Here is a 27,686-nt window from a genome sequence, read left to right as displayed (position 1 = left end):
GTTGGAGGGGGTGAGAGGAGCCCCAGCAGTGGGGCCAGGGTACCAATAGAATAAAGGCTCCCGGAGTTTGGGGCATGGCACAGTTCCTGCAGACTCAGCCTGGCAGGGCCCGCCCTGCCACCCGCCCCGGGCCTCCAGGAGACACGCCAGCGACAGAGGCCACCCGACGCACGCGGACCACAGGCCCGCGCTGCCCGGACCTCGGCCAACTCTTTGCATCCGCCACAGACGCCCCGGCACTGGCGAGCCCGACGCACTGTCCACACGCTGCCGCCAGGCTGTCGTCGGAGCCCAGCGAGGACGCGCCCCTGCAAGCAGCACGCGCCGCGCCGGCAGCCCCGGAGATGCCAGCGTGGGCGACACTGCGTAACGCGCGGGGAGCCCGCGGGAACGCCTCGGGGCTGAGTGATCCGCCCCGCCCCGTGACGTCGCAGGCTGCGCCGCCTGTGCGTCGTCGCGGCACGCCGTAGTCGCGCAGCGCTGGGCGCGGGCTAACCATGGCGGAGGTGGGCCGGGCTGCTGTGCGCGACCCGGGTGCGCTACTCCCGGGGGGCTTCTGGGCGGCGGTGGCCGTGTGGCTGGAGAGGCCGCAGGTGGCCAACAAACGGCTGTGTGGCGTCCGTCTGGAGGCCCGGCGGAGTGTGGCGTTGCCCCGGGCCGCTGCGGGACCCCGCCCTCGCTCCCCCGGCGAGGGCCTGGGTCCCGGGCAGACTACAGGCCCGGCGCGGGGCACCGCGATTCGCGGGCCCGGGGAATCGCAGCCCCGGCACGGGCAAAGGGAGAACCGCAGGGAAGCGGCCGCCGCGGCTCGGCTCGCAGGGGGTTCCGGGCCGGCCGGCGAGGCTGGAGTCGGGGAGAGCGATTTCCCTGCCTCGGATCTGGATTCTCTCTGGGACGCTTTCTCTCAGAGCCTCGACGGCGGCCATCCAGAGCTGCTGGCCTTCCTTAGCGGGCCCGCGGCGGGATCTCAGCCGGAGGCGCCGAGCGAGCTCGCCGTGGTTCTCAGAACTCTCATCCCGAAAACAGGCCCTCGCTGCCCGCTTGCTGTCCCGAGGAGAGAACTAGTCGTGCAAGGTAGGAGCCTGTCTCGTGGTGACGGGCGGAACGAGGGAGGTGGAAATTCACCCAGGCAGGATTTCTCAGCGGGCTCCTGGAACCTAGGCTCCTCCCCCCGACGCGGGGACGCGGGGGCGCGGGGACTCACCTTCAGGTCAGGGCAGTTACGGTCCTGGCAGCTTTGGGGGAGGCTTGGGTCATTCTAGGGCTGCGGCCTTGAGCTATTAGGAGCCGTGTCAGGGTTGAGTGAAGCTTCTAGGCCAGGTTGCAGCCTCGTTGAGACGGGGCGCAGAGGAGGCGGGCTGGAGTTGGTTCAGGGAGAGAATCTTTGGCACAGGATGCAGTTAGATGAAAAAGCATTTTTTGAACCTCAGATCAGTGAAGAGGCACGCACGGTTACTATGTCAGTACCTTTGCAGTGTCCTAGGAAGGTTGTAAATTTGTTTTTTTTTTTTTTTTACTGTTTTTTGAAGGGACGTATAGAAATACGTATTTCTAGTGTAGAGAATGGGGTCATTGTTGGGAGGGGTCTGGAATGCCTGAGGGAGAAGGTGAAGGCGTTCCCTGTGTTGAATGATGGATAGGAGTTTAGCTGGGGAAGAGATGAGTGGAAGGCCTGCTCCTGGAGCAGCTGCTGGAAGCTTCCATCGGGTTTTCTCAGAGCCCGCAGTGGGGTCCAGTCCTTCTCATGCTTGCATCCTCCTTTTCTGCCTCCAGCTGGAGAAAGTTTTCAGCTTATCTGGGCCCCTGTGACTGACCTGAGCCACCTGTTTAATCCCAAGTACTCCCTTCTGAGGTTTGTAGCCTCGTCACATCTGCAGAGACCCTCCGTGCCTTGTCGCATGGCAGAGACACAGCCTGGGGCATTTGGGTGCCGTTGCCTTCGAGAGGCTGTGGGACCACATTCAACAACACCAAATTGCTGTAGGCGCCTTCCCTCCCACTCCCACTTCCCAGCGCTGTCTGCCTCTCTGCCTCTGCAAGGCTCTTCCCACGTGTCCCCTCTGCTGGGAGGCTCTCTTTTCATCTGTCATGTCCACACAAATTTAGGAACTCTTCCAGTTTCTGTCTCCTGTGTTTGATCTCCATTTCCCCTCTACCAGACAGAGGTTGGTGAGTCAGTGCCCCCGAGGGCTTCAGATGTAGACGTCTGCACTCCCAGATTGGCTTCCCTGTGAGGGAGAGGCAGTGGTCCTCAACTGGGGCTTTCTCCCTTCAGCTGCTGCTGAGCGTGTCTGCTGTGTGGGCCTGGGATGCAGCAGTGAATAGGACATCAAACGTGTCTGTCCTCCTGGTTGCTGTGATAAAGGGGGAGTGGGGTGGGGTGGGGAGGAGGGAAGCCCTGGGAGAGCAAAGTCGGCCTGAGTCATGACTCTTTTTAGTGCTGCTTCTAGAAAACGCTGAACCGAGCAGTTTTACTGGATTATCCCTGTCTTTTTTTCCCCCAGATGTCCTCAATGGAACTGTAACTTTTTTACCTTTGGAAGAAGATGATGGTGGGAATGTAAAGGTTGAGACGAGCAACGTGTATCAAATCCGGCTCAGTCAGAGCCAGGAGGAATGGTAAGAGCTCCAGAATGGAGTCCTCTTCCAGAGCTGTATGGTTTCTGTCCCAGGTCTGGGGAGCTGCAGGACTCAGGGTCATTGAAGAGATAGATGAAGGTGCCCTTTGGCAGTGAAGGGGTGTGGGAATGTGTTTCCTGTTTCTAGGTGCCCTTTCCATGGCGTGTCTTGGTTCTTTTCGGCACCTGGCCTGAGTCTGTATTCTGCCCAGTCCACGTAGCCAGGGTGATGAGTAGCACATAGGTTTAGCCTAATTGAGTAATCGCAATTATTATTATTATTATTTTCTTTCTTTCTTGTAACTTGGGAATAGGGAGTGAGGATAGCTTCCTTTTTTATTTCCTGCTGAGGCTCACGTTCTGTATGTATTGGGTAGTCAGTGCTTCTTATCCCGAAAGTGGTAGTTCAGTAGCCCCCTTCGTTCCATGTGGCTTTGGGCCTGTACTGCAAGTGTGAAACTTGGTTTACTTCCCTTTGATGTTTTTTAAATGGAAAAGTCAAGAGGGGGGATACATTCACTTCATCACTCTGCTGCTGCTGTTTTCCTGAGAGCCATGTCTGGTCTGTACTTTCAGAACAACCTTGGGGATTGTGCTGTTGAATCAGACTGGGCTTGGCACGTGGCCTTGTATAAAGCAGGGGAATACTGCGGGAAGAGCCTGCTTATGCAGGCAGATATACCTGGGTTTGCCCACTAGCAGTGTGACCCTGGGTACATGGCCTCTGTCCCTCAGTCTCCTTACCTGTGTGATGGGTTTAATAATTCTTGAACTTCTGAGGAGGGCCTAGGCTTCAAAGGGACCTGTTGTAGGCATAGAAGCTTGATAGCAAGACTTAGAGCCTGGCTGAAGACTCTTAGAATTATCTAGAGACTGCCCGAGGGACCTGGCCCCGGGCCCTTCCTCCATGTGCTTGTATTGGAGAGTGGGGACTGGGAGCAGGCACCTGGGGGACAGCGTGTTTCCTGTGGCGGTCACTGGGTGGCGGGCACTGATGGCAAAGCTGGCAGGTAGCCCCTGAAGGCCTGCGCTCAAGGCTGCTTTGCAGGCACCCAGCATGGCACGGTCGTAGCAGCACGATGGTATGTTCCACGCATGGCAGTTCCATTCTTTGCTCACGGACTCAGGGCTCGGACTCGGCTGCCTGCTCTCATCATTCCGGGTTGGCGTATCCTGTCTTCGAGCCCCTTGGCAGCTGTACCTTACATCTCTTTGGGCACTTGGGCCAGGTGCTGAGCACAAGGGAAATGGGACTTGACAGGGTTGCATCAGTAGTGCACTGCGCTCCTCATGGTCTTCTGTCATCACAGTGGTGTCAGTGTGTGCCTGTCCCACCTCATGCTCCACAGGGGGCCGGGAGCAGCGCCACACACACAAACTCGCTCTGCCACCACCTGGTGCTGAGGACCATGCAGGGCCGGAAAGCAGGGGAACCATGTCTGTGTCCCCATGGCCCCTCGGTAACAAAGGCTGTGTCATGTCATGTCCACACAGATTGGGTGGGCAGTGCCCGTGAGGAGGGGGCATCTCAGGTAAGCCCTGAGCGGGTGGGCAAGTAGGCCATGGGGACTCTGGGGGACACCTGGGAGAAGAGCCCGAGGCCCAGGGACGATCAGGGGAGGGGTCAGACAGGGTGTGCCTACCCCAGCAGGGAGCTTCCAAGGTAAAGGGTGAAGGGACGGGTAGAAGGGGGCAGCCTGAGTCCTTCCCAGGCTCTTCCTGCAGCGTGAACTCCCCAAGGTGTGCCTCTCAGTGCACAGTCGGAGCCTGTTATTTAGAGGGGGTGAGATGTGTCTCCAGGGCTCACGGTGGCTAAAAGCGTGACAGCCCTTGTTCTAGTCAGAGCACCTGACCTCTCACCCTCACCCCCCACTTGTCCTTGACCCCTATGCACCCTTGTCCCCCACGCCTCCTCTTGTCTTAGGGCCGCTGTGGAACACCACCTTTTTATAGCCTTTCCACACCCAACAGACTGGACACTCTCCCCTTATTGGTCTGCCTGAATCGTGTCCTCAGACAGTGTCCTGTGATCTGAGTCTATGGGGGTGAGCTTTTACTCGCTTATTCAGCACACGGACAGAGAGGCCCCGCTGTGTGCCTGGCATGGGGCAGGTAGCAGTGGATGGAGACACACAGCGCACGCAGCCCTGAGCTACATGGGGACTGTGGTCATCCTTAGATGTGGGGCTGAGCGCTCCGCTTTCTGGCTGGGAAGTATTTGGTGAGCCAGTGTACTCACACTTGAGTTGCATGTGTGAAAATACATAAAAACACAGTGTTAGGAGAATCCTGAGACATCTGGAAGATGGCTAATCAGTGCGTGAAGCAGACAGTAGGAGGAGTTCTGTTACATGTCCATCCTTCGGACAGGCTTCATAGGATGGGTAAATACATTTTTAACAGCATTTGTAAGAAAAGAATTCTTTCTGCTCTTAGAAAAAATGTGTTTTTCTCTATTTGTTGAAAGTTCTGCCATTAGTTCCCAATTGGTGGGTTTCAGATCAAGTAATTTATACTTATGGCTGTCTTAACATGTCCTCTCTTTTGGTAAATATTTAATTTAAAAATAAGAATTGAAACCAGCTCTGCTTATTCATATTTCTCTTATTTTTAAAGGTTCATATCTATTTTAATTTTCTGTCCAGAAAGATGGCATTCAGATGGCATCGTTTATCCCCAGCCCGCCTGGCTGGGAGAAGAGCTGCTGGCCAGGTTGGCCCGGTGGTCTGTGGAGAGCAAGAAGAGCGGATTTAAAAGCACCCTGTCCCTCATTTCCATCATCAAGTACAGCAAAACATACCAGATGCTTAAGGAGAAGTATAAAGACATGGTCAAGGTAACTGGGGAAACATTGGTGATTCCCTCCTTTAGATGAGGGGACATGGACCAAATTATGCCAGGAAGAGCCATGTTCCGGTAAACTTTGTGGTGTATGCAGACACAGATCTCAAGTCAAAACAATGCCACTTAAGGGCCTGCATTGTAGGCTGTATTTTGACATAGATAGGGATGCAAACTGTGAAACTGTTGACGCATGGAAAGGATCTTTTCTTTCTTTCTTTTTTTTGCACATGGCTAATTTTTTCGCAAGCAAATAAAAGCAAAGTACTTAATTGAAAATAATTGGATATTAGTTCTGAAATTGCCACATTTCCTTATGTAAACGTAAACATGTTTAAAGAAAAGATATGAAAAATTAAAGTATAAAAAGCGTATACTTGCAGAAAGAAGGTTAATTTCAGAACACGTCCTTAACTTTATATTTAAGATGTAAAGAGAAAGTAACAGCAAACCTCTGTGCTCACATCCAGAGGAAGAAATAAAGTTTCCCTAACGTAGCTGAACTTCTTTTGTAGTCTTGCCCACGTATGGCCCTCTTTCTGGAAGGAACCATGATTTGTCATTTGTGTGTATGTGTGTGTGTGTGTGTGTTCTGCATTTTGTTTTGTTTTGTTTTGAGGGGGGTTGTAGAGGGAGAGAATCTTGAGAGAGAGAATGCTCAGCACAGAGCCTGATGTGGGGCACAATCTGATGAATCTGAGAACAAGACCTGAGCTGAGATCAGGAGTCAGATTCTTAACCGACTGAGCCACCAGGCACCCAGATGTGTGTGTGGTTTTTTTTTCTTAGTTACCTATCATCGTATAACAGAACATTCCAAAGGTCACAGGCTAGAGACTGTGCCCTTTCATTCTTGCTGTAGTGTGTGGGTCCTAGCCTGGCCGACAAAGCTGGTGGCCCCTTCACTTCCAGATTCTGGCCCGAGAGGCCTTCATTATCTTCCTAACTATTCATTTCCTTCCGGAAAGGACTTCATCTATTACTCCAGCCTTTGAAATTGTCCTTAGTGAGAGAGCCTGACCTGTTTAATCCCCCATGACTAGACATGGACATCAGAACGTGTTGTCTTGTCTTGGGTTTTTCCTCTTTTGCCAGCTGTCTGTTCTGCATGTGGCCTGTGTGGGCAGTGAGGCGTTATGTCTGAGCGGCCGGTGCTTTTGGAGCACCTGCTCGTTGTCCCATGTGGCCACGGAGGCTTTAGCTTTCCGGAGAGGGAAATGGGGACCCCCTGCTGCGGGCCACCCCTGACAAATGACAGCCAGGCGCCCACAGACGAGACAGCTGGGCCCGGCTTCCTGAGCCCTTTGCTTTCCTCGTCTGGGGTTCCTTGTTCCTCTTCCTCATCTACAGGAACGATGGAAAAGGAGAGCTGAGCGTTCTCCTTGATGTGGCCTCATCTAAACAGCCTCATCCGTCATTTCTGTTGCAAAGTCCTGCCATGGACTGCAGTGCTCTTGCCGTGTCCCGTGATGCACGTGCAGTAAAGATTTGGCGTGTCTTTATGTTGTGCTCTTACTGTAAGAGAGCCTTTATCTGTGTCTGCCTTCGGAATGAACTTTTTTTTACAACTTTCCTGACTGGTTAGTCTCATTTGACTTAGGCTGATGCGGCTACTTAACGTGTCGTGAAATGGCAGGGTGATGAGCGAACAGTTACATATGCCCTGGAAAATGTTTTAGGTGTGGCCCGAAGTAACCGATCCTGAGAAGTTTGTGTATGAAGATGTGGCTATTGCTGCATACCTGCTGGTAAGCGCACGTCCAGTTGCCTAAGCCCCTCTGCGGTGGGGGCGGCGTGCTCTCCGCTGCCGGTGGGGAGCAACAGTCAAAATCCGTAAGCCTGCTTGCAGGCTTGGTGGCATGGACTCTTGTCTTACTGTGGGAGAGGAGCACGCCTGAGCTGTGAAGCGGACCCGCAGGGGCTCTAGCTCAGCTGGGCATTTCCAACGCCCCCTCACCACGGGCCCACAGCACCACTCGAGCTGCTGACAGGCCCCCTGTGACATGCACTTGCCCTCCACTCCTGGGTCCATCCTTGGCTAGCTTGCTAGCCCCGGAATTTGGGTGTGCCCTTGATGGAATTGTCTTGACTCTCCTATCTAGCACATGTTTGGCCCAGATGATTTCTCATTCCCTTTCATCTGAAGGTACAGCCCAGAAGAACAGAGAGAAGGCATGAGGACCCAGCAGTAGCCTGTGAAGCTCTTACCTGGAGAGGACCACTTCCATGTGGACTCTTGCTGGGACAGGTGGCCTCGAGACCCCCGAGGCATCGGGCGAGGGCAGCCCCTCTGCTCACCTGTGTGTCACCTGCACAGACCTAGGGCCGCAGACAAGGACTGGCCACCTGTCCTGGAAACGTGATTTATAACTCATGCAGAGTTTCTGTCTTGAGTTATTCTTAGAGGGAATGAATGAGGTACTGATTATTATTATTATTTTTTTTTTTAACTTAGATTTTGTGGGAAGAAGAAAGAGCTGAACTGGGCTTGACCACCAAGCAGTCCTTTATTGACTTAGGATGCGGGAACGGTCTCCTGGTCCATATCCTGAGCACCGAGGGGGTAAGGGCACTCCCATGGCCCACCTAGTGCCTTTTCTGAGTGTCTCCCAGGCCAGGACGAGGGTCCTTGATGTATTTCACTGCTGGTTCGAGCTGAACCCAGAGTCTGCCTGGCTGTTGGGCTGGGACCGAGGAGAGCGGGGGCCTGTGTGGCTCGGGGAGAGGATGGCCATCCTGCCGGTTGGAACAGGGCTCACGTGGGTGTGCCTAGGGTGTGCCTAGCAAGGCTGTTGTGGCCGTCGGGTGCTCTTTGGGGAACGAGACATGTCAGGGCACTAGAAGGAGAAGCGGCGGTGCTGTCCTCCAGAAGCTGGAATCCCCATGTAGAGGCCATTACATTCCCGCTATGGTATGCACTGGCGACAGGGGTGTGTCAGATCCATGTGGTAAAGGCGGGATGTGATAGAACAGCCCCTGTCGCTTAGAGCAAGCGGTTCAGTGTGAGCCATGAGCTTCCCAGTCCTGTGCTTCCAGCCAGTGTCCAGCCTTCCCTCGAAGTCACTGTGGGAGGTGACTATCACCCCGTGACCCCCACTGACTTCTGTGGCATTCTGCCCTGTGGGAAAGGCGCTCTGTGCACAGCTGTAGGACTTAAAATGGGGTTGTTGGAATACTTCTTATTTGCTTTGTTAAAAAATGGGTTTGTGACAGTAACAGCTGTAAACAAGTTGTCTGGGGTAGGGCGTGTCAGCACATCAGGCGGTGACCTTCAGGCTGGTAGGTAAGGCCGGGGCACCTTGTGCACCTCTTCTCTCCTCCCAACTTGGAAACGAGCATGGCTGCCCCGCGGGAGCCCGTGGGCACGGGCATGCATCCTGGGGGTGAAGCCGCTGCAGGGGGACAGGCCTCATTGGCTGGCCAGCTGGAGGGGTAGGTACACTGGGGTTGGGCCTGACTCTGGGCCATGAGAGGGAGCTCTGTGTCCAGGTGTGTCTTCTGGGCCATTGGCCTTGAACCCGTTCCCATGCCTCGACTGTCTTTCCCCTTGGTGAAGACTCCTGGTGACCCTCAGCAGCCCTCGGGATCTGACCTTCCTCAGTCGCTGAGAAGCTGCGGGTACCATCAGGGGTCCCGTACTTCACGCTGCCAACTCACCCTGCAGAGTTTAATGCATTCTTGCTCATTTATTATGATGTACTGACGTTGACCTTTGCATTCTGAAATTCTTCTAGCACCCAGGCAGAGGGATCGATGTCCGGAGAAGAAAAATCTGGGACATGTATGGACCACAGACTTGCTTGGAGGTACCGACCGTGTTCATTTGTCTGCTCTTGGTGTGCTTGCCCCCTGGGGCAATTGTTTTCATGAGCGTGCCCGGCGCTGACCTTTCCAGCTGCCTCGTGCATGTTAGCTAGTCCTCGAGCAGTGCGAGCTGTTGGTCCCCCATCATGCCCACTGTCCTGGAGGCCAGGGCACACGCACCCTGCTTCTTGGCTCACCTGTTCTCAGTGGTTTTTTCAGATGACAAGTCACACTGTGTAAATCCTTGTGCATCAGTCTTAGTCCACTTAAAAAAAAAAATCTGTCATAGGCCAAACTTGAGATGTTTTGGATGATATTGTCATAATGCTTTTCAGAAAGGTTTTTCCTCAAATACACTTTCAAGGAGAGTTTGGAACGCTATAAGAGATGCACCCCCCCCCCAAAAGAAAACAGGAGAAAAAGTAGAGGTTTGCATATTTACCAAATACTTGAGTGCCCTCAACCTGCCAAGCATTCTCAGGTGCTGATATTTCGACAGTGATGGGAGGCTGCTGTCCCCTTCCGGGGGCAGGGAGCACCCATGCATACAGAGCGGGTTCGGGGTGGCAGGTGTGGTATACGCTGAGGGGGGTGAGGGGTCTGCCGTGGGTCTGGGTTGTGCTGTGTGTCGGGGTGGCCGGCAGGGCCTCCCAGCAAGAGGGCAGGTGCCGAGGAGCCCAGGAGAGGAAGGTAAAATGCAGCTGGACTGGGACGGGGCCACAGGTGTGCGGATGCCCCATGGAGCTACAGAAGCTGGGCCACGCACATTTCCTGTGGGCCATCTAGTGGTCTGACTTCCAGAGCCCATGACCCTCAGGCCACAGTGAACCCAGGTCCCCGCAACCTTGCTCAGGAGTAGCTCATTTGTCCTGGTACCAGTCAGAGAGGAGTGTCTCCCTAAGGGAGGAAGTGACCGGCCCCCTGAGCAGCAGTCCCACCTCAGGTCTGGTGTTCAGCGTTTATGGAGTTGGGGTCCAGTCAAGGCCTCCAAGTCGGCCAGTGGAGGGCTCAGCGGCAAGGGTCTGCACACACAGCTCCTCCCACCACCCAACGGGGCTCTGCCGCCCTGGTGGCCCTCAGGACCTTGGTCCTGGAGTTATATGCAGGGTGTGACTAGGATGCAGATTGTCCTCCCAGGTGGCAGAGTGCTGACGGGACGTCTCGTGTTCACTTTTTGCTGTGGACAGTGTAAGAGCACACAGACGTCACAAGGCACGTGGTTGTCCCGGAAGCCTACGGGCGTCAAAGCCACTCTTGTAGCCCCCACTCTGCCCGCTGCTCTTGGGAAACAAATCTCAGCTCTGCCACATCTGTAAGTTGTTAGACTCTGAGACTCTTTTTATCCCTTCTGCCTCACTTTCTTCTAAAGTTGAGAATAATATCGCAAAAAATAAAAAAGATTCGTGGAAGGGAGTTCATGGCTGCTTCTGTGGCTGGTTGTCTTTCTCTGCATGGTCAAAAGCTGAGCATGAGTTTCCAGCTTCTTTCCAAATCCTCGTTTGATTGTAAGCAAAACCACCATGCAGGCCATTTAAAGGGAAATAAGCAACTTTAAATCTAGACAGGGTGGGAATAGAGAATATCGGCAAAGGTTTGTTTTTCCTGCTTTTAAATGACGCATATGCTTGTTGACTGGTGCTGTTTTCGGTGTTTTAGTATGTGTGTAAGTAGAAGCCCAGATGCTTATGTAAGAATCAGAAAGATTGTGGAGTTTAAATTCTACTTTCATTTACATCATGTCTGCACAAGACCCATGGTTTTTGTTGTCCTACGGAATGGCCTTGGAAGTGGGGTTGTCCTAGTGTCTTCTCTGTTTGTTTTGATGAAGGAATGGCAGCTGCACTTGCTTCCTTTGGGGCTTCAAGAGTAGGGTTTTGAGTGGTTGTATAATGTCTTTTCTCTCTATCTTTCCGGTTTTTACCGACAGACCCACTGTTGGAACCTGACTTCAGTCATTCATAATGACCGTTCTTAAGTCATAAAATCAAGCTGCTTTCAGCTTAATGATAGGAATTATCAGAATGGTTAACCTACCTGTGGAGTGGGTTTTTACTTGGTGTCTGAGTGTTTACAAAACCTCGCATGGGGGTGCGTGGGTGGCTCAGTGGGTTAAGCCTCTACCTTCAGCTCAGGTCATGATCCCAGAGTTCTGGGATCGAGCCCCTCATCGGGCTCCCTGCTCCGCAGGAAGCTTGCTTCTTCCACTCCCACTCCTCCTGCTTATGTTCCCTCTCTCGCTGTGTCTTTCTCTGTCAAATAAATAAATAAAATATTTTTTAAAAAATATCACATGATAGCAGAGGCTTCTGCTCTGTGTGAGCTGCTCTGGTCTCTTACCTTTCCCTGTGCTGTCGTGGGGGTGCTTCGTGACGTTGATCGGCAGGCGTGAGGTTGCGTGATGCATTACGTTACACACTTAGATCAACTTCAGACCTGCTTGTGTTCTGCTCACTTGCTCTTAAAGCCCTCTGTGGCTCCGATGTTCTGGAGTGTGGAAACGGTTCCTTTGTCCCACCTCTTACAGCTCCTTGTATGTTGATATACAGAAGCGCATTTGTACGGATCAGAAAGAGATGAACACTCAGAGGGCATAGTTGGTTTCTCTAGCGATGATGCTGGAAGCCGCTGGGTTTCACGCCCTCTGGAGCAGATGCAGCCCTATGTTCAGGTGCCTGCCCGGTGTCCCCAAGGCTCCAGGGTGGGGCTGAGACCATGCCCAGCAAGCCGGCCTTTCTTCGGGAGCTCTGTGCTGCTTTACTGAACACATGGTCTTGTTTTGTGTTTTTTTCCTCAGGAAGGTGCAATCACCCCAAGTGATAAGACCCTTTTCCCTGACGTTGATTGGTTGATTGGTAACCATTCCGATGAACTGACGCCGTGGGTACCCGTCATTGCAGCCCGGTGAGCAGGTGGCCTGGGCGGCAGGGTGGATGGCAGGGGAGGTTTGAGTGCCCTCTCTTTCCGCATCTGGCCACCAGTGGCTGTTGGACACCAGAAATGGAGCTGGCTCAGATTGTCGGAAGGATGATGTGTCGAGCGTATCAGGCCGGGGCTGAATTCTGCCTGGCTGGAGAAGATCAGCTCCCAAATGCGGTTCACGGCATTCTGCTCAACAGCGCTGATGAAAACTAAGGACTTTGGTGGTGTTTTTAGCTGGTGTGGAGACAGGTCGTGTTTTCTTGGAAGTTGTTTTCTGACAGTGAGGGCCGGTCTTCAAAGGAAAAGTCTGTGGACAAGGTGACCCTTGGAACAATATTTCTCTCTCAGCCCAGGGACTGCATGTGGGGCGGCGGCCCTTCTGGCTCAGGAGATGTCGCCTCGAATGTTCTGTGGCTATGGTCTGCCATCCAGGGTCTTTGGAACGGCCCTGGCTCTCCAAGGGTAATGTAGGTCAAGGAGCACGTCTTAGTCTTTGTCGTGCCTGCCTCTGAGCTCCCGCCCTCCTGGCTGAAGCCTCACGTGCTTCTGGAAGTCTTATGTTGCAGTTGAGGAGAACAGCTGCAAGGGAGCACGTTTTTATGAAAGTAATTAGATTCATGTTTTATGAAGAAAGTATGGCATGCTGCATTGTTTCTAGAAACTGAATTAGAGAGAGCTGTTATTCATGTTCTCATCAGAAAACATGAGCAGCCGCCAGCACACATGTCTTATTCCAAGGCATGATAGCCACGTGGCTCTCCTGCTGAATCTTCTTTCGGTTTTGGTGGATTGATTTTGAAGGTCCTCCTATGGCTGCCGTTTCTTTGTCCTTCCCTGCTGCTTCTTTGACTTCACCGGGAAGTACTCCCGGAGGCAGAGCAGGAAGACTCAGTACCGAGAGTACCTTGATTTCGTCACAGAAGTGGGACTGGCCTGCGGGTTTCACGTTGAGGAGGACTGCCTGCGCATCCCGTCAACCAAAAGGGTGCGTTCTGGTCACCATGGGCTCGCCGTCTTCGGTGGGGTGCTGGCATCTGGATGGGGGGCTGAGGGTCACATCACAGAACCAAAAGGGCTGCTGGTGTTCAACACTGGATGCGTTCCAGAAGCTGCCTGTGCTGATCTCAGTGTCTCAGCCACAGGTGGGCTTTGGAGGGCTCATTCTGCACCCACGGCCCCTCCCGTCGTGGCTTTGCAGGACCCTCGCCAAGTCTTCATTTCCTTCCCAGAAATTGCACGTGGCCCTCGGGTACCTGCCCAGAGTAGGCGTCAGTGTGACTTATATAGCAGTGGCCTGAGTATTGTCTGTGGCTGCCCGCTCTGAGTACCGACTCCTCGGGTTCCCCAGTGACTGGCCCAAATTGAAGTCTGGTTCAGAAGTTCCAGATGAGTCCCATTTTCTCCTTTGGCCCTTGCCCAGTCTGTGAAAACAGCAAGTGTGACCTCCCCGCCGGGGGGGGGCGGTCAGAGTGGACTGGGTAGCCTTCCCGCTCACCCTCTGAGCCACCGGTTTGTGATAATCTCTGGTAGCTTCCTTTTGTCAGACTCTGTGGCTGTCAGTGTGCTTTTTTGACTAGCAAAACACAAAAACCCATCATATCCCAATTAGAAGCTTAATTGCTTAATTGCTTGATATGGTGAGAAGGACCCAAGACAGATATGAGGTGAGCTCTTGGCTCTGCCCCCTGCTCACCACGAACTGTCACATACATTGCAAACTGTACCTGTGTCCCCGTGTTTCCGGAGGGGAGGTGATAACACGGCGCCTTCATCGTGGGCACCCAGTGGTGGCAGTGAGTGGGGCCCCTGGGGCATCGGGTACATCATTGCTGCCTGTGCAGTCACCACTCAGATCACTCCGAAAGCTTCCTTTGGGACTGTGCTTTTGAGCCACGGTGTCATTCTCATAAGTGCCCTCATGTCAGCAAGTCCCACCGGGAACCGCTGAGATTTGGGTCATGTGCATACAAGGGTCCCAGTTTGGGTTTTTGCGCTAGTCTTTCCATTTTCTTGCTGGAGGGCATGTACCCTGCTTCTCTCTGAGCCTCAGCTTGCTTGTAACCCGGTGAACTGGGGGGCAGATGCGAGAGCAGGTGTGCACACATCATACTGTTCTATGGGGGCACCTGGCACATTTGTCCCCACACAGCAATGTCACTTCACCTGCCCATGATCACATAGGGAGCAGGTGGCAGAGCTGGAGTGTAGTGAGGGGTGGCTCTGATGCTTGCTTCTATTGCCTGTAAGCTGGTTTTGTAGCTTTCACCCGGGGAGGACGTTGAGAGATGCTGTACCTAGGGTGGCGGCGCCAGACTGGCCTCACTTGCCCCGGGGACGCCTGTGTGGCCGCCTTCCTCTGGGCTGTATAGAGGAGAAAGCTCAAAGAGAGCATTCCTGCTGCCCTAGGTACTCTGCAGGGGCCACATGCCCCCCTCATCAGACCAGGTGTCCAGAAGGACGTCCTAGTTGGAGAGGTCTGTCTTCCCAGCAGCGTCCATGCTTGGGGTCACACGAAGGCTCCCACAAGTGAAGTGTTTAGAGCAGGCACGGCCGTAAGGTCAGTGGGGGGCTCTGTTGTTACTTGTGTGTTAGGGCTCTCAAAGTCTGAGCCTTGAGATTCTTCGTGGGCTTTTGCTCTTGGATTATTCTGGACGTTTTTATTGATATTGGTTCCTAAAGTAAGCATTTCTTTCATGATAAATGTCTAAAGCTTTTAATTTGTGCTGCAGAACAAGAGAGTTAAGTGGAAACCAGGCCATGCTGTAGGAGCCTGGTGATATACCCTGCTGTTTTTCATACACAGGTTTGTCTCATTGGGAAATCCAGAACATACCCACCTGCTAGAGAAGTTTCCATGGATGACCAGAGAACCCAGTACATTAACAGCAGGCGGGGCCGCCCCGTGAGCCCACCCAGCGAAGTGTCTGTCCCTCCTCCACCCCGGGCCACAGTGGGACATGCAGATCACCCTGACGGGCACCAGACCTTGGACACCGGGGCTTCCACAGGAAGGGCGGAGATCCAGGCTGACCAACTCTGGCTGTCCGGATTTCAGCCTAGAGAGAAAGTTGAGCGCGTGAGGAACTGTGCCACCCTTCCTCGAGATTTTATTGACCAAGTGGTTTTGCAAGTGGCACATTTGCTGTTGGATGGAGAGCAGTTAAACACAGGAAGCGCTTCCAGCAGCAGCTCAAAGGCCTGGAACCGAGGAGGTAGGCCCCGGCAGCCACATGCCTGCTGGCTTTCAGGTGGTGGCTCAGCTCTCCTTTAGGACCAACTTGAAACTGTGTGGCTGTTTTTAATTACGTGTATTTTAAAGAGACATCGAGGATGAATGGGCCACCGACACTCTGTTTAAAGGTTTCCCTACAGTTCCCATTAATGTGCAGGACTCCATTCCTTCGGAGGAAGGCACTGAGGGCAGAGGGATGGTGTTCAGACTCTTAGTTCACCTTCACAGAATTGTCCAAGCTTCAGGGGGTGGAGCTCTTTATTTTCAGTTTATAGGGGTCATCCAAATGGAAAACAGTCCTGAATGCCAGGAAAGCACACTGTCGCCTTGACAGTAGGGTAACACTTGGGAGACGTAGTCAGATAACCTGGTTCTCTTTGAAATCCCCCAAGTGCAAAACTCAGACGTGGTGAAAGGGAGACAGTTATATCTGATTGTCCTCATAGGATGAGTAACGTGCTGAAATCAGTGGTGTTCAGGAGAGATAGGGAACCAAGTGTGGGCTTCCGTTATTTTTGTAAAGTGAGTGTTTCCAGTTCTAGGCTGCTGCCCCATCCAAGCTGGTTTCTTTCCTGCGCGGCGGCACCAGAGGGCGCTGTGGAGCTGGCTGGTCTGGGCAGGGCCTGAGACTGCCTCTGAGTTGTGGGAGTCATTGGAGGATCCCAGGGAGCCTTACCTCAGCCTGTCTGGGGCTGCTGCCTGGCTGCCTGTGCCCAGGAGCAGGCGGCGAGCCTGTTCTCCCCCACCGGTGACGTCGTCCTGCCCAGAGCCTCCACGGCTCTGGTGTACATGCCACGGGGCAGGGCTGTGGAGCAGCTCCCCTTCCCTATGGATCACTGACCGAAGGGCCTCTCTAGGGATGTGCTGGCAGCCTCTGCCAGAGCCCCCGCTGTGGGTGGCTGACCACCCATGTAACTAGGTGCTATGGCCTGTTCTGTGGGTTGGTGCCCCACTTCCTGCTGTGCCCTACTGAGGTGGGGCCCGAGTAAAGAGGAAGGCAAGCTGGGTGGGGGGTTTCCAGTGGGGCCTCGAGGGGCCAGGAGTCCCTGAAGTAGGCAGGCAGGTGCCTCAGAGACGTGTGTGTGCATCTGAAAATGGGGAGTTCGACCTTCAGACCCAGGAGTGATTGAGTTCAGGAGATCCATGCCTGTGCTTGGGACGGCACTTTCCCAGTGGTAACCACCTGGGTCTTCTTGGGTCCGACATAGATAGTGGGTGGCTCTGATCATCAGGTCTCAGGTCTCAGGCCTGCCTGCCCGGTGGAGACCCCTGCAGAGCTGGGGGGGCCATTGTGCCACATGGATCTCGGTGTCTGGGGCTGGCCTGAGGTGCTCCAGTGGGGTGGACCTGTGCCCTTGGCCTCTTAGCCCATAGGTTCCTGCCCTCGGGTGGTCTTCTCACCTTCTGGCTGCTGGAGTTTAGTGACCCCTCCGCAGCCTGCCCCTATGTGACATAGGCACAGGTCTGTCTCCAGGCCCTGAGTGATCTCTGCAGGGGGCACAGGGTGGGAGGAGGTGGCCCCTGCCCTCACAGCTGGGTCAGGACACACACACAGCCGAGGATGAGCATCCAGGGGGAGGCCATATGCAGCTGTGTGTGTGAGCACCATCGCCAGCAGCTGGAGCAGGGCCGGACCCAGGAGGGGCAGGGGAAGCCGTCTGCAAGGGTTTCAGCCTTCTCCTTAGACGGCCCGCTTGCTCTCGGAACTGGTTTGAGGTGGCTGAGAGGTGCATCGTGAAGGCGGGCTGGCTCTGGTAGATGGAATCCCAGGCACAGCACGGCTGCTCCCCTGGGCGTCGGGCCGGGCCGCACGGCGGCACTGATTTTCCATGTCTGGAAGGAAGGGCTGTCTTTGCTGGCCTGCACAGTCGTCGGGTGGGCGGAGGCAAGAGCCCAGGTACAGGGCCTGGCAGGTGGGACGTCCCTGGCATCCCGGGGGTGGTGGATCAGCCGTGTTTTTCCCACTCCATGTGGCGTGGCCTCAGAGCCACAGTCAATCTCACGGCCCCTCTTGCTGACATGAGTGAGGGGCCGGGACAGAAGGAGCTGGCACTGTCTCCGGGCAATAGGCATCATGCCTGTTTAAGGTCTCCATTGACCTTTATGTTGGGGAAACCCGGTTTCCACAGGAAGCCTCTCCTTGGCGGAAGTGGCCCATGAGCTGGCTGGGGAGACACTGCAGAGGTTGAAGCGGGAGTGTGGAGGCCTGCAGACGCTGCTCAGAAACAACCATCAGGTGTTTGAAGGTAAGGGATCAAGCCCGGAAACACACTCATTCCTCAGATGTGGAGGACACGCCTAGATTTCCTGAATCAGAAGGTTCTTCCCCACAGATTCTGCCATCCCTGTCCCTGCTTTTTCTATTAAGTGAAGTTTGCTTTATTTTTCCTTTAAATTTTTTAAAAGATTGATTTATTTTGGAGTGTGCGCATACGAGTGATCTGAGGGGAAGGGCAGAGGGAGAGAACTGAGTGCGGAGCCTGATGTGGGGCTCGATCCCAGGACCCTGAGATCATGACCTGAGCTGAAACCAAGAGTCAGAAATTCAACCAAGCACCCAGGTGCCCCTGAGTGAAGTTTGCTTTAGAGGAGATTTAGGTACCTAGGAAAGTGGGAGAGAGAGAGGATAGAGTCCCCCTGCCCATGCCTAGCTTTTGCCCTCCGAGTGCCTTCCACCAGGAAGGGATGTTGGCCATGCCTCTTGTCCAATTTTCTCCAGTCCAGCCCCCATAGGCATGGCACCCCTGGCCAGGTCTGGCCTTACCCCTGTCCGGAATGTGCTCATGCCTCACATGGAAGGAAGAGCAAGTCTGAAAACCTCCCGGCCGGGTGTCACTAAAGGACTTTGTGGGGGAGGGGTTGTTACTTGTGTTGGCCCTCGGCTGCCTGCATTCTGGAAGCATCCCGAGCTCCCAGCAGTTAGAGGAGGGAGCCCCGATGCCGGTCACTGCCCTGCCCTGTGTGTCTGCCCTGGGCCCTTGGGAGCAAAGCTCTCAATCCCGTCCTGCCCCATGCTCCAGGCTTCCAGGATAGCCAGGTGGTATAGAGGGGCCCAGGAACCTGTGCCCTTTCACTCAGTCTGCTCTTGGCCAGGCTGGTGGGGAGGGGGACGCAGAACAGATACTCACATGGGGACCAGGGGTAGAAGGAGGTTCCTTTACTTAGAGCGCGGTCAGCCGTTTGTCCTGTTTCCCTCTTGGAGCTCCTCTCCCCCTTTTCTTTGTGAAAGTATTGTAGAGTGAATCCCAGCCTGCCCATGATCACCCCTGAGTACATCAGCGAGGGGCTTTAGAGCCCCTGGTGTCTGGTATCACCGTCGTGCCATAGGTGCATGTCCACCGGAGTCGTGATGTGCAGGGAGGCCTACCCTCCCACAGGGTGGGGGGTGGGGGGCCGTGCTGGGGACATGATCTCTGGGCCAGGACTTGGTAAAGAGGATGAGGAACAGCCTTTGTTAAAGGTCTGTGCTGGGAAGAAGTGGAATTGGGGCGCAGTGAGAGGGCATGGCCTGCAGCCTCCTGTGGTTGCAAGGAGGGCTTGGGCCTCCGTGATGGCAGGGGAATAGTGACACCTTTGTGACCAGCTCTAGGCCAGCTGTGGGGTCACCATCTGTGCACCCGCTCTCTGCCACATCGGGGGCCTCAAGGGTCAAGGGCAGGGCCCAGTGCAAGTCCCCCCACAGCACAGCATCTGGCTCCTTCAGACTGCATCTGAGGAAGCACACTTGATTTTGTTTCCACTGGGAGGTGGCCCAGGAAGGCCAGCTGTGGGCTGGTGCTGAGTACCTCTTCTTTCTGGGAGGTGGGTGCAGGGCGTACAGGTGGTGGGTTCTGGGTGATGGTGCCTGAAAATGTGCTGAGAACGTGGGGTCCGGAGAAGACCCTGCCGGCAGGGGCTGCTCCTGCGCCCCTGGGGCCACCCTGCAGCTGCTGAGTGACGCTCCTTTGGGTCAGTCCCCACACCCCCACCCTAGTGCTGCTGCTAAGAGTGGTTGGGCAGTGACTTGGGGCAAGTGGCCATGGCCGATGGAGCGCATCTGTCCACTCCCAGCCTATAAAGCTAAGGGAGTTGGGAGCTGTCACCTTATCTTCCCTGCCAGTGTGTGCACGTGACACATGAGAGCTCAGCTGCGCATGGCTCCCATGCATGCACAAGAGAGCTCAGGTGAGCAAGGCCTGCATGTGTGCACGGGAGAGCTCAGGTGCACATGGCTCCCACGCGCACTTGGGAGAGCTCGGGTGCTCATGCCCCTCCCCATGTGTGCATGGGAGAGCTTGGGTGTGTGCAGCCGCCCACGTGTGCAAGGGAGAGCTCAGGTATACACAGTCCCCCCACATACACACACACATGCACAGGAGAGCTCGGGTGCGCACAACCCCCCCACGCATGCACGGGAGAGCTCAGGTGTGTGTGGCACAGGAGATCTCAGGAGTATGCGACCCCCCACATGGGGACAGCAGAGCTTGGATGCACATGGCTCCCTCCACGCGTGCATGGGAGAGCTCAGGTGTGCAGGCTTACCGAGCCTTTGGGTGGCGCAGGTACCCTTGGTAGTGATAGACTTTGTTTTCATTTAAACCTGGTCTTCTCGGGGCAGTGCCTATGATGGCATTGAGCCCTGTAAACTGAATTGGAGTTTCCATGTTTTGAGTGGCTGCAGAGGCTGGGGTGTGGGCCATCGTGCCTCCTGCTGGGGAGTGGAGCCACTGGGGGCGGGGGCGGCCTTCCTCAACCCGCAGTTCCTGCTGTACTCCAGCTTTGGCATGGCTACCTGGGCTTTGCTCTCCGTCTCACACGCTCTTTGTCCGTGAAAACCCCCGCTGGAACCCAGAAGGGCTGCCCTTCTGTTTTCCCAATATGGCTTTCTATTTGACTTTGTGAAATCGTAGCTTTTTTCCCCCTACTATAAATATGCATGTATGTGACTGCTTTTCTATGCAGTTCACATGGCGGGGGAGGGGGGGCACATTTATTTTTGGAAACACATCTGAGTAGGCAGCTCAGGGCCTGAGCACTGAGTAAACATTCTGCTCACGGTCTGCAAAAACTATGCACGGAGTGTGCTCTTATCTCCCAGGGTGTTTGAAACAAGAGCCTCTAGTTTCTGGTCGTGTTTACAGGGCCAAGGAGGTTGGAGCGATTTTGGATGCCCTCAGTTTTGCCGGAGCCGAGCACCTTGTGGGGATGGGCCAGTGCCCGGGTGGGTGCGTGCTGGGGGCAGGGGCTTGGTGGGGCCGTAGCCGAGTGGTCTGTGCCTGAGGTGCCGTCACTCTGTGCTGGTCATGATGAACCTGTGGCTGCCTCTCACGTGGGGACTTGTTTAAAGTCTCTCCTGGTTAGAGATTGCTGGCCTGGCAACCCAGGTCACGTCTGATCAGAACCTGAGCATGGGGCACTGTTCTGGTAAATTGCCCGTAGTGATTGTGGGAGGGAAAGTAGTTTGGGAGGAGAATCCTGTGATTCCACCTAGGATTGGGAGTGTATTTCCCACAGCGGTTGGGAAGGCCCGCTGGTGCTCTGACCTGTGAGCCGGCTGGAGTGGGTGCAGGTGCCTGGCCCAGGCCTCCCCAGGATGGGAGCTGGGGGTGTCAGGAGGGGCACTGCAGGAGCTTCCCTGGGACCTGGGGGTGCACAGGAGTGTGTCACGCGAGAGCTCGGGAAAAACCTTCTCTGCCAGGGCTGGTCCTCTGTCATTGGTGCCTGGGCCCCCTGTCCCCTGGCCCTGCAGGTGTTGCTGCAGAAACGTGATGAGGTGCCCATTTAACTCACGAGACCACTGTGACAGCCTGCTGCAGGCCAGCCTCTCCTCGGGTGGGGACCCCTATGGAGGCTTTGGACCAGGCCGAGGGCTCCTTGCATTTTTGGGCACACACCAAAGGTGCCTGGTGGGAGTCTCGCCTCGGGGCTCTTTCGGGACACACTTCAGGGCCACGTCCTTCTGCAGGGACATCAAGTGGAACCTAGTGATATTCCCCTGACCTGAGCTCTCATACTAAGGAAGCTGGGCGTCGGCCTTGTGGGGAGCAGTGCAGGAGGCCAGCTCCGAGGGGGAGCCAGCTGTCCATGTGGCCCTCCGTCTGTGAGGCGCCTCTCTGCAGCTCCTTTCCTTGCCTTAATGGAAAATGTTTAATAAATGGCAGTCCACAGAGACAGTCTCATTATTGCCACAACACGAGCCTGTTTGAAAGCAAACTCCAAGCTTTAGTTTGTGCTTTCAAGTTCTCATTAGAAGCTGGAGAGCCAGATTTATTCACTAAGCTTCCTTTCTTTCTCCCTGAGCGTGTCTGTCTCCGGGTGGCCTTACAGCTTCCAGGGAAAACCAGAATGGATGTGGCTGCTTTGGCCATGTTTCGGTGGAGTTGCTGGCTTCTGGGGGTCAGATGGCCAGGTGAACGCCTGGGTGGAGTCTGGGTCTTAATGGGGGTGACTGGTTCAGGAGGCAGGCCAGTGGGGGGCCCGGGCAGCCACTGGGGCTGTACCACTCTCCAGTCCCTGTGTCCTGTGGCAGCCCCCACCCTGCCAATGGGGCTGCTGTACCCCTCCCCACACTGTTTGCGTTTGGGGGCTCTGACTTTGCTGGGCACCAGTAAACCCTCCTCTTCGCCTGCCTGGAAGGGAGCCTTGCTTGTTCTCTCTTTGATGCAGAGGTGAGGCTGTCCATAGATGCCACTGCGGCTTCCCAAGCTGCACCTGAGCCTGGGACCACATGTGGCTCTTACACCGTGGTCTCCCAGGCCCTCGGTCACTGCCCATAGGCTCGTCCTAGTGCAGCCCCAGGCACTTGTCTGTGGTTGCAGCGTGGATCTTGTCAGCAGCGCCCCCTGCGGCTCATTGCCCCAGCCCCAGGTGTTCAGCGTGTGCCTCCTGAAGACCCCAGACCCCTGGCGCTGGTCCTTCCAGGCTCCCCCAGCCTCCCCCAGCTTGCTCCTTGCCTGTTCCCTCGGGCCCTCCCTCCCACCCCCATGTCCGCCCCACCAGGCCAAGGCTCCAGGTTCGGCCTCCACGGGTGCTCACCCTTCAGGCGTGGACGGCTGGTGTCGGGGGCCTGCAGCCCCAGGCCTTGGTGAGTTGGTGGACTTGGAGGAGAATGACTGGGCCATGTCTTCTCCTTGTTCCAAACACAGTTGTGAACGGGAGAGTTCACATTCGCGACTGGAGAGAAAAGAAGCTACAGAGGCAGCCGCACTCGGAAGCAAAGCGAAGACTCTGCTCGGAAGCTTTCAAGACCCGCATGTGCTGGTTCTACAGTCACCACCCCGATGGCTGTGTTCTGCCTTCAGACAGCTGCCCGTTTGCCCACGGGCCAGCAGAGCTGCGGCCGCCCCAGACACCCAAGAGGAAGAAGCCAGTTCTGTGAGCTGCTTCCGCCATGTGCGAGGGGCACACCCTGGCTCCCTTGGGGACTGCAGACTCTGCAGGTTCGGGTGACTTCCTCTGGATTCCCCTGTAATGTGGCCTGTTAGTTACACTCACACCAGACGCTGCAGAAGCTGGTGTCCCTCCTGCATCCACCCCTGAGTCAGTGCTGGTGCTGTGTTGTAAACGAGGTCACACCTGTGCTTAGCATCTTTATTCCAGAAAGAGCACAGGAGCACTTGGAGCATCTCATTGTCTCGAAAGTGAGGAAGTGCCTGGACCATCTGGCCCCTCTCGGGAGCTTCTCTCGGGAGCTTGGCTCGGGCTCGCTAGACTCGTGGCTGAGAGCGAGCTCACCCCAGGAGCACAGCCGGTCCTGTCATGTCTTCAGCTAGGTCGTACTAGGTGATAGGAAAGAAAATCCTAAGTGATACCCAACAAGGCCAGAAAATCTAAAGATCACAGAAAGCGAAAACCCCCTTGCCGTCCCTCTCTACTAGACCTCCCCAGAAGTGCTGTCAGCGGATCTTTTGGTTCTGGAGAAAAAAAAAATCCCCTATATGTTTCTGTTCGAAATTATTTTTTCAGTTTTACATAAAAGGTCATGTCGATGTGCATTGTCCTGCCCTTCCTTTTCTGCATGCCATGCCCTGGTGACTTCTGCAGTGCGGTATTCCGCGGTGTGGGTATTCTCGCTTTGCTCGTGACCATGAGAATGAACTTTTCCCTTTCCTTGAGAGGCGCCTCCGCTCGGTGCAGCACATGAGTGCCTGACCAGCCGCAGCCAGGTGGGGCCTGCGGCTGTGCCTGCCTCCCTTGCCCAGTGTGGTGGGCGTGTTCCTCCCCACCCCCAGCCTCTTCCCTGCAGGAGGCTCCCGGCAGAAAGTCCTGGTGCCAGTGGCTGCTGTGGTGCCCCTTGGGCTACGATTGGCATGACCGGTGCACATGGAGCTGCTCTGAGCCATGAGGTGGGGGGCCTGATGCAGAGGCCCCTCTGGCCATGTTTGTGGGGGATGCCCGGTGTGGGCAACTGTGGCTGGCTGAGCAGAAGGAGAAAGTCCCCAGCTTCTCATGGTGGCCGTGAGCTGGGTTAGCCCATGCTGGGGCTGTGGCCTCCCTGCCTCTGACCTCAGCTACGGCCACCAGGGGTCTTCATCGGCGTGACACCGGTGAGTGGAGGTCTCCTGTGCACTTGCTGCCTGACGCCTCTGGGACGATTCCCCGCAAGACAAGCCCTGGTCTCTCTGCCTTGGGCTCAGACCTGGGGCAACCTCCCATTCCCTCCTCTCAAAAGGGGAGCCCCTTCTAAGGGGTGAAGTGGGAGCCCTGGGACTGGTCTTTGAGGGCGCACAGCTGCCGCTGGCCAGGCTCTGGTAGCCCACATGTGTCCACTTCACTTTCCAACTGAGGGAGGGCTACTATGGCGGCCACAGCAGCCTGGACCTGCAGGCTGTGCGCCTGTCCCTGTCGCCAGCCCTGGAGCTGCTCGTCTTGGAGTGGGTGGGCTGGCCCTTGGGGAAATAAGCGGCCCCACAAAGTCTTGAGGTGGATGCTTTGCCCTGAAAAACATGCATCTTGGCTAGGATCAGGGGTGGGTGTTGGATGACCTCAGCTCTCCTAGGTGCCCCCGGGTTATGCCTGTCCCAAGGCGGGTGGCCAAGGGTCCTGCCAGGCTGGGTGCTGTGCTGCAGGAGGACATGCCCTGCCTCAGAGACTCCCTGCGTGCCACTCTGGGCAGCAGAAGTGGCCCACTAAGCCGTGTCACCCGGACCTTTCTTGGTTGCAGGTACTCCTTCTTAACGGCCACCGGCACCGTGTCCCTGCCCAGAGGTCACTGTTACATCTAGTGTTCCACTCTTATGGCATCACAGCACACATGTCCACAGGATTGTGTGGCTGGAGTGTACAGGATGGGAGTGACAAAGAGTCCCCGAGGGAGGGTCCTGGGGGCATGGACAGGGGAGTGGCCTCTAGCCTGTCTGCCCTCCTCTACCTGCTCTGTGCCCCTGGCCAGCAGGGGTCCACTCCCACCTCTGAGGTGACCCCCACTTACCTCTCCCTGTTAGACCTGTCACCCCCTCAAAGGGGATTGGAAGGTGACACTGTGCTTCTATTTTCCACTACCCACTGAGGGCCACCATGCAGGGGCATAGCTGCCACAGCAAACTGACCCAGGGCCCCCGCAGGAGGACCCTGTGTCAGGGGGACAGCCCAGCCTGGAGAGGCTGAGAGCTCAGAGTGGGCAGGCACCTCCCTGGGGGGGTTCTCATGGGCTTTGTGGTCAGGGAGAGGCAGCTCATTAGAAACATATTTAAGTCAGGTGAATGGTGGGTCTTCCAGCTCCTGGTTGACTTCTTGTCACCTGGCTCTAACCCCCGAAACGGTTTTCATGGTTGTTTGGCACGACCTGGCACACCGTCCTCATGGCCCTGGGTCCAGTGGGGACACACAGCTTTGGCAAGGCCCAAGGTGGTGAGAGGCTGATGGCCCACAGAGGGTACCCCCTTGGTGCCTCCAGCCCTGTTGCTCTTGATGACAGAGTATAACCACTGTTGTGTTTAAACCCTGCCACCCTGTGGTGTGTCAGTGACCCAGTGCCACAGTGAGCAGGCTGTCCCTCAGGCCAGGTGACTTGCGCAAAGTCATGGTGAGTAGCTACCGGGAGCAGGGTTCCAACCTGGCTCTGGCTTCTTCCAGGAGGCTCTTCCTTAGCAAGGTCCTTGACTGGAGGGGGCACCTGGGGGCCTAACTGGTCAGGTACTGGCATCTCATCTGCTAGTTAGGGCTTGTGCTGCTGGCCTCCCCGTGTCGGTGCTGAAGCATCCTTGTCTGCAAGACGTCTGGAAACGGCGGAAGACATGAGAGCAGCTGTTGAGGGCTCTGCCGGCCAGGCTCCTGGCAGGAGCTTGGCCCCCTGGCTCCTGTGTGTCAGTCGTGGTGGCGCATCAAACCCCAGACCTTTGGGCCCTTCCTGGCGGCTCCTCTAATGAATGGAGGTGAATCACTCAGGGCCACAACTGGGAGGCTACTTGAAACCACACAGTAATCCATCTGGCCTTTGTTGCTCCCGGAGGACCTGGCCTCCAGGGCTTCTTGGGTAATTAGCAGTCTAGGGACTTTTAATCCAAAGAGGCCACAGCAACCTTTGTGGCTGGCCTCCAGCCCCCCTCTTGCTCAATGATTTATCCAGGTGAGGGCCTTGGGAGCATCTGCCAACTTGTGTGATTCCGTGGTCTCCCCCTTGAGCTGTCCACATGGTGCAGGGAATAGGGGACTAGAAGGCCAGTATGGCTGGGGTGCTGCTGGACAGCTGGAGAATACTGTGGGTGGGGGGAAGGAGCCGCACCCTGAGTGGAAGTGGAAAGATCTCCCTGGGCCAGGTGTTTAGCAAACACTTAACAAAGCCCCTCTGGTGGGCCATGCCCTGAGCTGGCACTGGGAATGGAGGTGGTTCCTTCCAGAATGGCCAAGGGGTGCTGGACTGGCAGGAGTGCTGGAGCAGGGCCCCGTGTCCTGGCAGTGACAGGCTGGATTCCAGGAAGAGAGAGGCCATCCTGGGTGGCCGGGCTGGGGGGAGCAGGGCAAGGGTGGCCCCCGAAGAGTCACAAACTGGCATGCACTCTACCGCCCCTTACATTGCATTTCTAATGGCTGGTCGGGATTTACAGTTCATGTCCTTCACATGTCATTGTCTACCTTTGATCAATATTAAAGCCACTTCCAGAATAGGCAGAAGCCTCCCCAGTGACGTCATGCCATTTACATGCCTCCTGTTCTTTGTGCTGTTGTTATCAGGCATTTTATTTCTCATGTTGTAAACCTAGGAGCACAGTGTTGTTGCTGTTGCCTGAGACAGTCCATTAACTTTTAAACATTAAAAGGAAAAAATTTTATATTTACCCACATATTTACTATTTCTTGTATTTCACATTCCTTCCTGTCCATACCAATTTCCATCTGGTATCACTTCCTTGCAGCCTGACGATCTTCCTTTAGCATTTCTTGCAGCAAGAGTCTGCTGGTTATCTAATCATCTATCTTTAGTTTGCCTGAAAAATGACATTTTTTTTTGGTTCTCATTTTTGAAAAGTATTTTTTTTAAAGATTTTATTTATTTGGCAGAGAAAGTGATAGAGCACGAGCAGCAGAGCAGCAGAAGGAGAGGGAGCTGATGAACAGGGAGTCTGATGTGGGGCTCCATCCCAGAACCCTGGGATCATGACCTGAGCTAAAGGCAGACACTTAACAACTGAGCTACCCAGGCGTCCCTTGAAAGGTATTTTATAGTTGCATATAACATTCTGGCTTGACAGTGTTTTTCTTTTAGCTCTTTGAAGATGTCATTCCATCTTTTTCTGGCCCAGGTTTCTGGTAAGAGGTTAACTGTGGTTTTCATTGTTGTACCCCTGTATGCAGAAATGCTCCATCTGTGGCTAATTTTTAGAATTTTTTTCCTATCTGTGGTTCTCAGCTGTTATGTGTAACGTGCATGAGATGTGATTTTCTTTTATTTATCTTGCATGGGTTTGCTTTCTAAATCCCTGGGTTGCTGTTTTTTATCAAGTTTGGGGGGGGCGGGGAAGTCAGCCAATATTCCGTACAGCTCTTTCTGTTCCTCTCAGTGTCTGATGCTAGAATTCCAGTGTGTGTATTTCCGGCCATTTGACACCACCTCTCCTGGTCACTGAGTCTGTTTACTTTTTAACCTTTTTCTAACACGTGTCTCAGTTTGGATAACTTCTATCTTAACTGGTCTCTAAGTTGTTGGTCCTTTCTTGTGTTGCATCCAATATACTGTTAACCCCATTCAATGATATATATTTTTTCAAAATTTCAGATATCGTAGTTTTTGTTTTGTTTGTTTGTTTGTTTTAAAAAAACAACTCTGAACTTCTGAAACTTCCCATTTCTTTAGC

At 54.9% G+C, this 27,686-nt stretch overlaps 1 protein-coding gene across 3 annotated transcripts; it reads left to right on the top strand.

Moving 5' to 3' along the window:
• Nucleotides 1-443: 443 nt before the first annotated feature.
• TRMT44 (tRNA methyltransferase 44 homolog) lies at nucleotides 444-26,884 on the top strand. 3 transcript variants are annotated; one of them, XM_032333704.1, is made up of 11 exons: nucleotides 444-1,074; nucleotides 2,505-2,619; nucleotides 5,235-5,454; nucleotides 7,139-7,207; nucleotides 7,915-8,022; nucleotides 9,194-9,265; nucleotides 12,058-12,164; nucleotides 12,984-13,167; nucleotides 14,986-15,394; nucleotides 17,544-17,660; nucleotides 22,539-26,884. In XM_032333704.1, exons 1-11 carry the CDS (start codon nucleotides 498-500, stop codon nucleotides 22,769-22,771), a joined length of 2,211 nt encoding a protein of 736 aa, XP_032189595.1. In that variant the 5' UTR covers nucleotides 444-497; the 3' UTR covers nucleotides 22,772-26,884. The 3 variants fall into 3 exon arrangements, with proteins under 3 accessions (XP_032189595.1, XP_032189596.1, XP_032189597.1); XM_032333706.1 differs by lacking the exon at nucleotides 444-1,074 and having other exon boundaries at nucleotides 2,509-2,619; nucleotides 5,264-5,454; XM_032333705.1 differs by lacking the exons at nucleotides 12,058-12,164; nucleotides 12,984-13,167.
• The last annotated feature ends 802 nt before the right edge of the window (nucleotides 26,885-27,686 follow it).

This window comes from Mustela erminea, chromosome 2 (assembly GCF_009829155.1).
Source record: "Mustela erminea isolate mMusErm1 chromosome 2, mMusErm1.Pri, whole genome shotgun sequence".
NCBI classification, from domain to species: Eukaryota; Metazoa; Chordata; class Mammalia; order Carnivora; family Mustelidae; genus Mustela; species Mustela erminea.
The sequence above is the reverse complement of the archived record's forward strand: the minus strand, read 5'-3'. Positions and strand labels throughout refer to the sequence as shown.